Source organism: Plasmopara halstedii, assembly GCF_900000015.1.
Source record: "Plasmopara halstedii genome assembly, contig: Scaffold_555, whole genome shotgun sequence".
NCBI classification, from domain to species: domain Eukaryota; phylum Oomycota; class Peronosporomycetes; order Peronosporales; family Peronosporaceae; genus Plasmopara; species Plasmopara halstedii.
Genome location: NW_020187475.1, coordinates 1,804,461 through 1,817,952, shown reverse-complemented (window position 1 = coordinate 1,817,952; position 13,492 = coordinate 1,804,461). Strand labels below are relative to the sequence as shown.

The 13,492-nt window shown below is 47.4% G+C and overlaps 2 protein-coding genes across 2 annotated transcripts; both read right to left on the bottom strand.

The window, feature by feature from the left end:
• Window positions 1-6,341: 6,341 nt before the first annotated feature.
• Window positions 6,342-10,184, bottom strand: PHALS_11888 (Tetratricopeptide-like helical; the record flags this gene model as incomplete). The annotated part of the gene is made up of 5 exons (XM_024727330.1): window positions 6,342-7,243; window positions 7,307-7,434; window positions 7,513-8,957; window positions 9,036-9,226; window positions 9,386-10,184. The coding sequence occupies 5 exons, from the start codon at window positions 10,182-10,184 to the stop codon at window positions 6,342-6,344; spliced, it is 3,465 nt and encodes a 1,154-aa protein (XP_024577918.1).
• Window positions 10,185-11,607: 1,423 nt separating this feature from the next.
• PHALS_11887 (uncharacterized protein) lies at window positions 11,608-11,868 on the bottom strand (the record flags this gene model as incomplete). Its single annotated transcript, XM_024727329.1, has 2 exons — window positions 11,608-11,678; window positions 11,739-11,868. The coding sequence occupies 2 exons, from the start codon at window positions 11,866-11,868 to the stop codon at window positions 11,608-11,610; spliced, it is 201 nt and encodes a 66-aa protein (XP_024577917.1).
• Window positions 11,869-13,492: the final 1,624 nt, after the last annotated feature.

Sequence of the window (13,492 nt, the reverse complement as noted above, 5' to 3'; positions counted from 1 at the left end):
TTCCCAGGATGGGAAGAAGAGGAAGGCGAGCTGCGCAGGCGGCGCAACGTGAGCCGAGCTCTATCCTTGCAAACACCGTGCCGATTCCTGACCTCTCGACTTCCGGGGAAAGTGGTATCATTACCAATCATCTCAATGAGGCACAGGATCAGCAACTGGAGGCTGCCTGCAGGGCGTCTATGCGCGTGCATTCGCAGCGATCCTGAACCTTGTGTGGAATACGGCTTCTGCTCGGTGGTCCCACTACTGAAGCGAAGGACGCGATCACTCATCACTCGATCATTGGACGTCTACGTAGTCAGTCCCCCCTCCGCCACTAGACAAACTGAGTTGACCAACAAAAAGCACTCAGCTCTCTTGGTACCTCAAGAAATCCCAATGAATATGTACCCGCTCGATTTCGCGCTCAAAGTGGAGGCACTCCTGTACCCGCAATGCGGACCATTCCTGTGGTGCTCATCCCTGGCGAAACCGCTGTAGATGATATGGAGCTCTATGAGCGATGGGTGCAGCGGCACCGGCAACTTTCCTCGCTATCCAGCTTACAGCGGAACCTCAAGGAGGCGGACGTGCGCGTGAAACGTCATCTGCTGTTCAAGTTTGCTAAAATCAAGGTGCAACGCCGATCTCTTCGTATTGTCGCCCTACGACGGATAAATTAATCCATCACGCTCCCGCGAGCTCTGTGGTCTCACACGGGAACGTCTGCGGCCACAGCAGCTCATGGTCATAGCGTGAGTCCAGCTCATGGTCCTTCGGCCTCTCTGGATAAAGTGGCACCTCAAACTCCCACGATTTCTCGAAGTCTGAGTATCCCCGCCACTTTACAAGATACTGAGTTTGACCCTGTCCACGACGTCGACCCACAAGACGTTCCACGTGACAGTATACACCACCGTTCCCTTCAAGAAAAGTCGGCGGCGGACGATGACGACTTGGTCGATCGCCATCCGGTGATTCGCCATGCCCATCGAGCTCATTAGGACAAAATTTTCATCGCGATCAGTTCTCCGCTGAGTGGTATACGCATGCTCTGCATTGTTCAGAGCAAACCCTAAAAGTGGCAGCATGGCGCTCCAGCGCCTCAGCGCCTCAGCGTCTCAGCGCAGACGCTGCGCAAGACGTCTTCAACGACGCGATTCACGCGCTCATTTGCCCATCGGTATGCGGATCGTCCGGTATTGTCATATTCAACTTGGTGTCGAGCACCTTGAAGATCGTCGACCAAAACTTCCCAGTGAAGCGTGGGTCTCTGTCAAAGAAAAGTGACCCTGGGAGTCCATGTTGTCGAAAGACACGATCCACAAACAGCGTCGCTGTACAGACACCGTCGATTGTGTTCTGCACCGCCGCAAGATGAGCCATCTTGCTCTAATGGTCGGCAAAGACCACAACACCCATGTTGCCCGCCGAGTACTTCAGCAGGATCAAAACTAAGTCCATACTGATGGGCTGCCCACACCCGGAGGGTACCGGCAAACAGGCCAGAGGCGGCGCCACATTTGGAGAGGGTTTCGCCCTTTGACACGTTTCATATGTGCGCACATAGGCGCTCGCTGATTTATACAGCATGGACGACCAGTTGTGGCAACTCACAGAGCTATAGTTTAATCACGACCGAGATGACCACTGAGTGGGGTGTCGTGGACCTCACAAAAAAAAAGGTATTTCAAAATCTCATCATGATGAACCACAAATCGTGGCGTATCCGTCGAGTCGGTGCTATAATATAGCAATCCATTATTCATCGAATATCGGTGCAACCGACCGCGCAGTCGCGACGACAACTTCTCTTCCGGGTTTCCCTTGCTCCCGAGATGCCGTAGCAGCACTACGCGCATATCATACCCCGCTTATGCGGCGCCATGAGCAAGCTCATAATCCGGTCTGCGTGACATTTCATCAGCCAAAGCATTCTGCCTTTCTACTTTATTATTCACCTCGAAGTTTTTTTCTGCAAAGAAGCAGTGCCAGCTGGCCATCCTCTGCAAGAGATGAGGCGACTGAGTTGCAGTGCGTAGTGATGCAGGGTTCTGTGTATATCACAAAGGGCTTGGCCTCGAGCAGGTGCACCTAAAATTGACAAACGCATACTTCAGTCCTTGTCCTGGACTGGGTAGATCCTCTTCGCAGCCTGAAGTTGGCGAGATTCGAACGCGATCACCCGATCTCGCCCCTCGGCGTGCAGTGCACAGCCGATGGCAAAGTCTGAAGCGTCAAAGACGACACCAAAAGGACGATCGGGGCTGGCAACGCCATGAGGGAGGCTATCGCTGACCCGTCAAAAGCCTCCCGATGCTCGGTGCCCCAATATTATTCCACATTTTTCTTAAGGAGATTCGAAAATGGCCGTGCCAGCTCTGCGTAGTTCTCGCTGGACTTGTGCAAGTAGTTGGTGAGGCCAAGCCACTTGCGTAAGTCACATAGTCTATTTGAGAGCGGTGCTCGAGTGCATGCACACGAATGAGCTGTACACTGATGCAGACAAGTACATCTTCAGCGCCAAAAATTACACATTTTAAGGTGCTTCATTGGGAAGCGTTGCCCCGCTAAGGTCAAGGTCAAGGTCATTATAGACTAGCCGGTTCCAAAGAAACAAAAAGAATTTTTCTCCTCTGGTTTCCCGTGTACCGCACGACTGTGGACGAAGATGTCGTCAAAGTATGTTTGTGTATATGCCCGGTGGGGCCTACATAACTAAGTCACAAAAACGATTCAATGTTGCTGGTGCATTGGACAGCCCTCGGGGCATCACCAGCCACTCCCAGAACATCCCGCTCGGATAAACTCACTGCTGTCAGTGGAATATCAGTCGCTCTCATCAACAATTGGTGATACTGATCGACCAAGTCGAGTGCACTGTCACTTTGTACATCCAACCATGTTGTTCAGGAGAACACCCTTTCTAGGAATCGGCGTCTGTGCCGGAATGGTGGCAGCGTTGATGTCCTGTTAGCGTGAACGATACGCCACTTGCCAATTGGCTTCCGGTTGTCCCTTGCTCTCACGCACCATTTCTGCATTGACAGCATTGACAGATGGCGTCAATGACGTCTTGGGCAGGGGTCATTGGCGTGCTACACAGTATTTGGTTCCCGGAACCAGGTCGATCATATGACAGACACCTCTTTCCTGAGCTAGGACCGACAGCGGGTGACATCTTGAAATTCCTTTACCAAAGAATCGTACGGATTCGAGGGGTTCTTCAGGATCAAAGATCCACTTCGTGTGTTCAGCACCCTGTTGGTGTCCTCCAGGACAGCTTCATCCAGATGCGACGACGAGTTGATTTCCACTTTTGGTGGTATAATGACCACTTCAGCTAAGTCGCCTGCCTTCAAGACAACGCCGAACCCTTCGTAGGACATCTCGTCCAGCTCAAAAATAGCACCCAAGACCGTACATTATACAGGATCATTTCTTTAGTACCTTCTTTTCTACGTGACTCAAAAATAGCATCCACAGCTGGCATAGCCTCGAGGATGACGTCGCTGTCTTCCTCCCCCGTCATACAGACCGCTCATAGCACCTTAGAGGGTAAGGATGAAGAGAATCTCCTGCTTTGAATGAGAGAGGCCGAGATGGTTATGGCATCCGCAATGCCCCAGAATGAGCACCAGCGCATGGCGCTAGCTATCTCTAAGCTCGGGGGTCAAGCGATAGAATGGGCACTAACGTACAGTGCTTTGGTTGAAGCGGTGTTCCCCTCCAGGGAGGAGCTAAAGCGACAGCTTGCCGTCCGACAGGGCAAGAAGGAGTTGGTGGACTTTGTCCAGGAGTTAAGAATTCTCATGGCAGCTGATCCTCTCCCCGGGACGGTAGCAGTGACCGTCGTTATGGGGGCCTCCGCAATAAGAATGGAAGTCTTCAGCGTGCATCAGTCTTCTTTTAAAAAAGTGGTAAATGTGGCATTGATTGCCGAATTCAACATCAAGTCAGCACGACTTGGTTGGAATGCACACCCTCAGTGCTCGTCAAGCGGGCCTGATCCAATGGATGTTAGCTATGCTGAGATAGAGAAGGAAAAGCTCCGAGCTGCTGAGCAGCGTCCAAACACCTGACGATGTTTTGTCCTATCACCTTCGAACTGGTTGTTCTTTGCACAAGGCGCGTCAACGTCCTTCGAAGCGATGTCCTGCTTTTAACCAGTCAGATTTATCGCGGTTAAACAAGAAAACCCAGTAGGCAAGGGGCGCCCTGCTGGGGAAGAATTGAGTCTTGTTGTGCCGCAAAGAGGTAGAGGGCAACTGGACTCCGCCCCAAAGAGCTCAGTGCTCTTGAAGACGAAACGTGTATGCATGCCGATAATCATGATCGACGCTCCACGACCGAAGGAAGTCAGCTGTATGCTGAGGCGCTAAAAGCGCGGTTAAGTGACACCTTCACTGTTCGCTTAGCGACGGGGACTTTTGTCACTGTGCTGAGGGTTTCTGTGGACCTCGGTGTCAAGTTTCTTGACTTCGGCAGCGTGGAACGCTGCTTAGTCTTAGACTTGGAATTAAGATATGAGTATGGCATGGTTGGAAAACCATGAGCCATGGAAGGAGTGGAGGTCGAAGACCTTAGGCGCTACACGCACTCTATTGGTGGAGCTTTGATGAGTAATAAACTCATCACTGCTAGGAGGCAAAAACACTAATGGCGCCGGCTCTGGACCGTGACGGTCAATGTGCTAAAGATTGGATTATCCGAGTTGTCGAACACTAAAAATGTATCGGACAAATAGCCCGAGCATTGATCGCGGGCCAAATTTGGAGTGGCACATAACCTACTGAGCGCTGCTCAAGTATCAATCAGTCCATGCGAGGCATGGTCGGCCAAGGGCCGAGGCATCGAGGGCGAGACTCCACTGATGCCGTGGAGTGGCACGTAATCCACTGACCACTGCTCACGTCTCGAAGCAGTCGCTGCATGCCACGAGTGGCATGGTCGGATGAGATCTGAGGAATCCTGGGCAAGTCCCTTTAGATGCGCGTGGAGTGGCACGTTACCCACTGGACGATGACTGCGGAACTAGCAGCTCTTCGGCGGATGTTGTTGATAACATCAAGGCTCCGGTGGAGCAGGAGAATAGGCTAACACTAGACGATGCTGAGTGCGTATTCCCACAGGCCTCGCCGAGACGTACAGCCTCTGTGGAGAGGCGACGGCGCCGCCGTATGTTATCTGCAAGGAGCCGGGCGTCGGCTCTGACCCACGATGTGTCTACCGTAGACGATAGCGCTCTGTTGTTTAAGTGTAGCCAAATCAATGTGTGGTCTCATCATAATGTGTAACCCACAGCATTATGGGACCACGCCATTTTGTGTGACCCACACCCTTCCAACCAGGGCACGTGAAACCCCGTTACAAAATGTTTTTGAAGTGACACAGTATTTCGACCCACTTGGCGTTAGCTTTTTTTTAGGTCCAAGAGTCTTATGACCGTTGGTGAGCTGTGAATGCTTACAAAATTAGAATGTAGCCGCTATCTCACCGCATTGTCATAGCTTGAAAACGCCTCTATTCGCGCGTTTATCGCTTCGAGCCCTTGCGAAACAAGCTATTCCACGCCCTCAGGGCCCAGTAGGTTATAAAGCCCGCCCTGCATGCCCTGGGGCAAATTGGAGTATTGCTCCATCTTCGCAGAGGATCAGTCGTAACGACTCAGGCGTAGATTGACTACGAGCGCTACCGAGTGCAGCGGGGCTGCCGTAATTCTTTGCTTAGAGGAAGCTAAACTAAGGTCACCGACCTCACGCTTTATACATGAACCAGTACGAGTGCGCAATTTGCTACCTCCAAGAGTACTAAGACCATCAACCAAGCCAAAGACGCTCTTCCGTTCAAAATTGAAACTGTATTTTAATTTTTTTATTCGTGGTAGAGCGGCTTATATCTAAAACCTTAGGATTTCCTAATCAAATAGTAAAACCTCATGAATTTGCAGAACTACTGGGAATCCTGCCATAGCCACATCATTGTGTGATTACACCGACTTGGGTAATCCACATCTTCTAACGCTTGTGTGGTCCACTCTTTCATACAAGGGTACGTGTACCCCGTATAAAAATAATGATTATAATATAAAAATTATTGACAGCGCCCGAAATGGCATTCAAAATTGACACTGTATTTAATTGTTTTAGTTGCTTTAGAGCCACCAATATCCAAAACACTAAGATTTCCTGATTCATATGCATGACTACTGGCAATCATGCCACGTAGAGGCTTCTTGTTAAGGTGTAGCCACACTTAAGAGACGTCAGTGTAAATTTAATTTTCAAGATTCAAATTGTTTCTATCTCTCAATATAAATTCTCTTGACAAGATCATGCAAGAATCAGGTCCTGAGCGTATCATCACACCGTATACAACCCACGCAAGGTATCTAGAATTGGAAGAATACTTTCTGCACTAATTCCATCGTAATAAATCACCTCCTTGTACATCTTTTTGAACATCTCGAGCTTTTTGCTCTTTGTTTCACCGTTGGTACGTCCACTTGTACTCAATCGAATCAATTGATGCAATACACACTTAACTTTTTCCACAATATCACAAGCCAATGAAGCCATTTCCTCCTTCTCACTTGTCAAATTTCGAAATTGAGTACGATTAAATGCTTCGTACGTGCTTAGCAAGATCAATAAAGCGTGCTCGATACCTTCGACGCGTCCACCAAGGAGATACAAATCCGCCAACTCTTGATGAATTAGTACAAATATTTTCCCTACCTCCACGGACCCGAAGTAACTCAGAGCCTTTTCGTAATGCCGTCTAGCAATTTCCATGCGATTCGCCATCGATGACGACGGACCATCCGATTTCTCACAACTTGGACTTTCACTCTCATCGCGCAACGTGGATGTGATGATGCGGCTATAAAAGGAGGCAATCTGGTAGTGAGTCGATGCGATTTGCTTTTGATCGCCAAGCTCAGAATACAATGAAAGTGCTTGATTGAAGAGTGTAAGCGTTTCGTTTTCACGCTTTGGTGTTGATGTGAGTCCATTGCTCATTCCAGTAAACGTACAATTTGCCAGATGTACTGCCCACACCAAATAGGTCAATGCAAGTTCACCTTTAACATTTTTGCAGAGATTTCCATCCGCTTTGCTTTGCTTTAAAAGCTGCAAAGCATCAGTGCATAGCTGAATGGCCGTACAATAATGATCTTCTCGCAAATGAGTCGGTTTATCTTGGGCAAAAATTTTGTGAAGATGCGCAAGATTAGCTCGAAGTAATGCCACATTGACTCCATCTGACGTATCGTACGTAGTAGTTAGGATACAACACAAGATCGGAAGAGCAATAAGAGATGTACCTTCAATGTTGCTGAAGATCTTGCAGCCACGTTCAAACCATCTAAATGCTTCCATGTAGTTTTGTTTCATCGCTAAATGATATTTCCCGAGCTCATTACTTGCATTACCAAGCTTTTTCATCATCGAACTAGACAACAAATTACATCAAAGTGCTGTCATGATACCGCAATAGCTAAAACACACATTTGAACAAAAAAGTACGTACAAATACAGCTCCGAGTCTACTGGTGGTGACAACGCACGTAGGTATGAGAAAAACGACAACACCATAAGAGCTTCTTCTTTTTCCGAAACTGTTTTGCTGTCAGAAGACATCTCTTCGTTTTCAACGAGTTTCAAAAAGTCCTGCGTGGAATTACACAAATCGAAAAAACGATTTCGTTTAACACCAGAAATAATCTCATGAAGAACATTTAGCTCTTGATAAACATCCACAGGTCTTTGAGCAGCCATGTCACCGATTAAATTTAGTAACGAGCCTCGCAACTCACTACTTGATTTGCAAAACGGCACTGTGTTTCGAGATGACCCTCCACGCCTCACTCCATCGAAATCCAGTTTGTCAAGCAAAGAATTCACCATACCCTCCTGGTCTGGCGAAGCCAAGTCAAGTGGCTGAATGCCTTCTGGAATTGAGCTTAAAGTTATAAATTGACTTGCCTCTACGATATTATCCACTGCTTCCAACCACTTTCGACTGCCAACATGAAGCTGCCCCAACTCAAGACAAGCAGAGCTAAATTTTAGCCGAAGGCGGTCTAATTCTTCATGCATGAAATCTCCTACTTCACCTTCTCCGTCGTCTTCCGCAAGCTCGCTATCTCCATCAACCACAGTGTCATCATATAAACAACTCTCACTGTGCGTTAAGATGGAGATACTATCTTGTGATATACACTCTTCCAACAATTTGATACTTGCGTGGAGATACTCTTTAGCCATTTTGAGTGAATTAATTGCTGCCTCCCAGTCTGCAGCGACCGAGTCTGTCGCAGTCAATGGATGAAATTGACTGCACTCACGAAGATAAGTATCTGCAAGTTGTTCACTTACTGAGGAACATATTGAGCTATGTGCCGTTCCACCCTTTTCGGCTATTTCACCCAGCAAACTCATACATGTTCGTAACAATTCTCGCTGTCGCTGATGAAGTTGTTGCTGTAATTGCGGTGTTCCTGCCGCTAATGAATTAATGAGTCTCGAAGCTCGAGCTGCAAATCGATAACATAACATTGCCATCATGTATTTCCACTTGAGCTGGCTTCCCTGGGATAACATATCCACATCATACAGACGCAAAGAGCTTTCTCCTTCCTTCCGATGAAGCCAGTACGTACCATTTGGTCTTGAGCAATTTTCTTGTAGAAATTTAAGCAGCATTGATGCATTTAAGCTCACATCTTGGACATCGAATAAAGGTCGACCAGTACCAGACATATACGGAATCTTTCCCGTTTCCACAAGCTTGTAACCTCGAACAAGTCCCTTTGAATGCATGCAAATTGCAAGCTCTGGAATATTTGCAATGACATTGTCCAAGTAGTAGTCGAGCAGAGTACATAAAGAAAGCTCATTGTCCATATCGTGAAGTTTCAACGAAACTGCTGGATGCTCTTGGTTACTAAATAAAAGAACTTGACTGCCAAGAATCTGTTGCAAGATAACGAAAACAAGTAGTGACATTAGTTAATTGAGCTGATATGATAAACGAAGGTATAGAAATTGTACCATTTTCAAATCGTTAAACTTCCATCTCAAAATTCGCTGGAATGTTTGTGAGTCGTTATTAAACGACGGAGTGTGTTGAGCTGATGTGAACCAGTTTGTTTCAGTGGGGATGAATGAAGGTGAACTTGCATTCTGTGAGCTTGATGATCCAAACTTTTGCGTATCACTTCCTTGATCTTTCTTTATTTCGTCTGCCGGCAACAGTTCCGATTGCTCACTTTGTGATTTTAAACTTGCAACCTTTCGCTTCCCTTTCTTGCTTCTTCTTGACTTCTTATGTTTTTTAGTCAAAGTAACATTGCCACCAATTCTTTCTTTCTCTTCTTTTCTCTTGATCGTCGCCGTCTCACTTGGTGGTAATGGAGTTACTGTGCTTTCATAGATAAACTTTTCATACAGTAATGTCTGTGTCATCTCTTCTGTTTGCTGAGCTAATTGCACTGTATCTTGTTGAAGATGTTCAAATCCTATGGGTAAGTCACTCTCATTTAATTCTCCATCAACGACCAATGTGCTTCCAACGCGATGTACAGCCAGTGATACTCTTGATTGCGAGTATGGTAATTTAAACAATCTCTTGATATTTTCAGCAGGTCCTAAAAAATCCACATGATGCTTTTCAGAAGCTGAAGCCAATTCCACTCGACTACCTCGAAGTCGAACTGACAATTGTGGTTCTTTCTCGTGTGTGAAATCTTGAAGTCTCAATGCATTCATAAATTCTTGTGACAATTGTGACGTCGATTCGGTCTCCATTCCTAAAAAGCCTGAGGCTAATTGCTGCGTGGGCGTCGGAGGCTTTCGACGTCCAGGGCTTTCGGATCCATTGCAAGACGAGCCAAGTGAGCCCATTGAGCTTGTTCGAGAGCGTGGGTACGGAAGTGTCGTGTCATTTAGATTTGTATCAAGCTGGAGTTTTTGAAAAGGAACGAGGGAGGATGAAGTGCATGATATGTCAGAATGACTGGTAGGAGTACTGCTATTCTCCCATTGCACTAACGGAAAGTCGAGTGCGTCTTCTGGAACGCAATAATTTGCATCCGAGTGTTCGGAATCTATTGAAATGTTGTTGTAGCCCGTCGAGTTGCGCGCGGGAGACGCAGGCAGTGGGAAAGATGCCACCGCAGGTTGGTCATCGACGCCTTGCATATAGTTATTTTGTTGACTAATATTTGCGATACGAAATACAAATTTTGGATTTCGGGCGTTATCAATAATTATTATATTGAATTCATTGTTCACGTATCCTGTCTTGTGGTATTTTGACACATCAGACTAATCATCATAGAAGCTTTACAGTGGTCCTAGAATGTGCCGATAGCTCGCCACGTAAACAGATTATACGAGACTTGAAAACTTAAGCAGTCACTCTGCGCTATAGTCACCAAATATGATGTTATGACGTTATGAGCTCAAACGCTTTGAAGCCAAACGATATCTGTATGATAAGAACTACTTCATGAGGGGGCTAAATGCCCGGCCAAAGTGGGACTTTGCCGCTATGAAGGCAGAAGACACAGCACGCCATGATTGGCCGCCGGCATAAAGGCCTTTAGTGGCGCAAATGTTGAGCACTGTATACTTGATTCCAAGTCTGTATCGGAGGCGTAGAAAAAGCTCTGTTTTGTGATCGTGAAGCAATCGCTTCACAAACGCGTGCAGTCGAGGAAAGAGCTTCACATGTTTTTGCTGGAAACTAGGGGGTTGATCGACCAAATCGTGCAAATTGGATGTCATTGGCTGCTGAACGGGGGGCTCGTATTAGAGGACAAGAAATTAGTCTTTTCTCTCCAAATCTTGACCCAAAGTACGATGCGATAGTCCGCATTGTTGTGGTGAATGAAAAGGTCATGCTGTGAGAGAAAAAGAAGATGCTGCACGGTGAATTTGGGATGACCAAAAGCGCGGAGAGAAGGAGTAAGCTAGGTGGTCGGTATGGCCGTTGACATTGGTGATGCTCGTTGATGTCAACATTTACACATTTTCTTCTGCAGAGGTACTTAGGATCTGCTCAAAATGTGATACTTTTCGCCACACTGAAAGGTCCAAAGCAATCGAACGCAAAACGAGTATAATTGCTGTACTCCTTTGGGGGATTTCATATAGCTGCGTGATAGTATCACGAGAAATCACATGAAGCACTACATGAATGAACGTGTATTATCAAGAATTCGGCGTCAATTGCATACGGTGGCAAATGAATAGCGGCGGTCGGCGAATAGAAGAATGTGATGCATTTTTGCAAGATGGCGAATGTATTGTATGTTTTTAATCATGACACAAAGTTATAATCGGTTCCGACTCTACTAGCGCATGAAGTCGTTCAGTCTGAGCGCGATGGAGATGCACTGAAAGCGGACAGAGAATGTGAGGGGGATTCAGGAAAGCAGTTGGCTGTTCATAGGCAAGGCAGGCTGACCAGGCTGTCATAAGTCGAGTGACGGATAGTGCAACAGGGTTGCCGTGCGCATTGCTCAGAGAAAGCTTCGACTCAAAGGGTCAGTGTTAACAAAAGCGCAGAAAGGCGACCTTCCTTACGCTCAACCCTGGAGCAGAACCGAGAGCCTGCTTGCTATGCAATTTGCGGAGTGACATTTTCAATGATATAGAGTCGATATTCAATGAAATTTATATGAATGAGTGCTAAATAAAAACGATTTACTCCATTTCAGGTAGTATCTATTCCTTTTTCACTTGGCATACGTTTAGCGCCCACGTATACCGAGACCTTTTCGTTGTGAAGTCCAATTATCGTCATAGATACCGATGCTTCGCTCTTTCGAGGAAAGAATTTACGCTTTCGCAGCAGAAAAATTCGTACAATTGTCGGCATCTTATCGCGGCGCGGAAATTGTACTCCACATTCAGTGCAGCACCAGCAGCCCTGCAGGGCTGCCGCAGATCTTTTGCTGAGAGGAAGCTTGATTAAGGTCGGTGACCTTCGTTCTATACTTGTAACCAGTATGAGTGTAGCGGATCGCAACTCACTTACTCCACGTGTAATTTCAAAGTGATCCCTGGCTCAAGTGTTGTGTAGCTTGGTCTGGGACCGGGAGGTACCTGGTTCGATACCCGTAAGATCCGAATCAAGGAGGCCGGAGATATATAACTAAAGTGGACGAGCAATCACACCCCTGTAGTGTGACCGTCCTGCCAACCCGCACTTAAATGGGTGTATGATAGTTGGGAGAGAGGAGGCCTCGCTGCCCATAAAACTCCATAGTGTAATGAGGGGTACAGAATCCGGTCTCAAAATTGGTCGGTTAGCTATCAGCATCCCGCGCTAGAGAAAGCTTATTCCTAGCGTGTGGGTCCCGTTAGCTTAAATCTCCAAAATTAATTACACCCTTGTTCCGAGGCAAATTAACTCTTCCGTTCGAAACGTGAACTCTATCTCTCGAATTTATTTGCGGCAAAGCCGCCTATATCTAAATCTACAGGTTTTCCTATCTATACAGTAAAACCTAATTAAATGTATAATTACTGGCTGTTTTAGCCACGTACTGACTTCTCGTTTAAGTTGCGTCACATCATTGTGTGATCCCATCTTTTTTTGTGACCCACACCCTGCACGTGAAACCCCGTGACACTCCCCCCATCAAGATTGTGAGCACCTACAGCTCACATTCAACAGTCGCCTCGAACGAGGCTCGCGTGTCTAAGACACCACAACAACATTTTCAGATTTTTTTGCCCAATGAGCCATGTGTCGACGACACGGAAGCCACCCAGCCTCGCAGTTTCCGAGGACGCCCGCGGTCAGAGCCTTTCTTCGTTTCCTGCACGCGGTGCAACTTCGGACGACAGCACGTCCGCGGCTTTAAGGATAGCGCAGCCCAAGCTCCCAAAAATCGAGTACCGTGCAGTGCATTGTCAGCGACAGGGTCGCACGACCAAGAACGCAGACGCTATGTCTACTCCCGACCGCACACCGCGGCCGCCGCGGGCGATAAATTACCTCGTCGAGAAATTGGAGGAAGTCGGATACTCCTTTTCAGGATAGAGAAGAAGAGGACAATGTTCCTCAGCGGCGTGACGTGAGCCCTTGTTGAACCTTGCTGACTCCGTGTCCTTTTACTGAACTCCTGACTTTCGGGGGAAGTGGTGTCATTACCAATGACGGCGACGAAACACAGAAGCAGCGGCTGGATACTGTCCGCAGGGCGGCTCTCATGCGTGCGCATTCACGGTCGGTTCTTGACCCTCGTGTGGATACGGCTTCCGCTCGGCCGATCCCGCTACAGAAGCGAAGGCCGCGATCACTCGATCGCTAGGCGTCTACGTGATCAGACCCCGGTCACTACACAAGATGATCTTGACGAACAAAAAGCTCTTCGAAATCGCTTCTCGGTTTCTCAAGAAATTGTGGTGGATATGTACCGCACTCGACTTCGTACTGAAAGAGAAAGCGCTCCTGTACCCGCGATGCGGACGATTCCTGAAGTGCCCACCCTGAC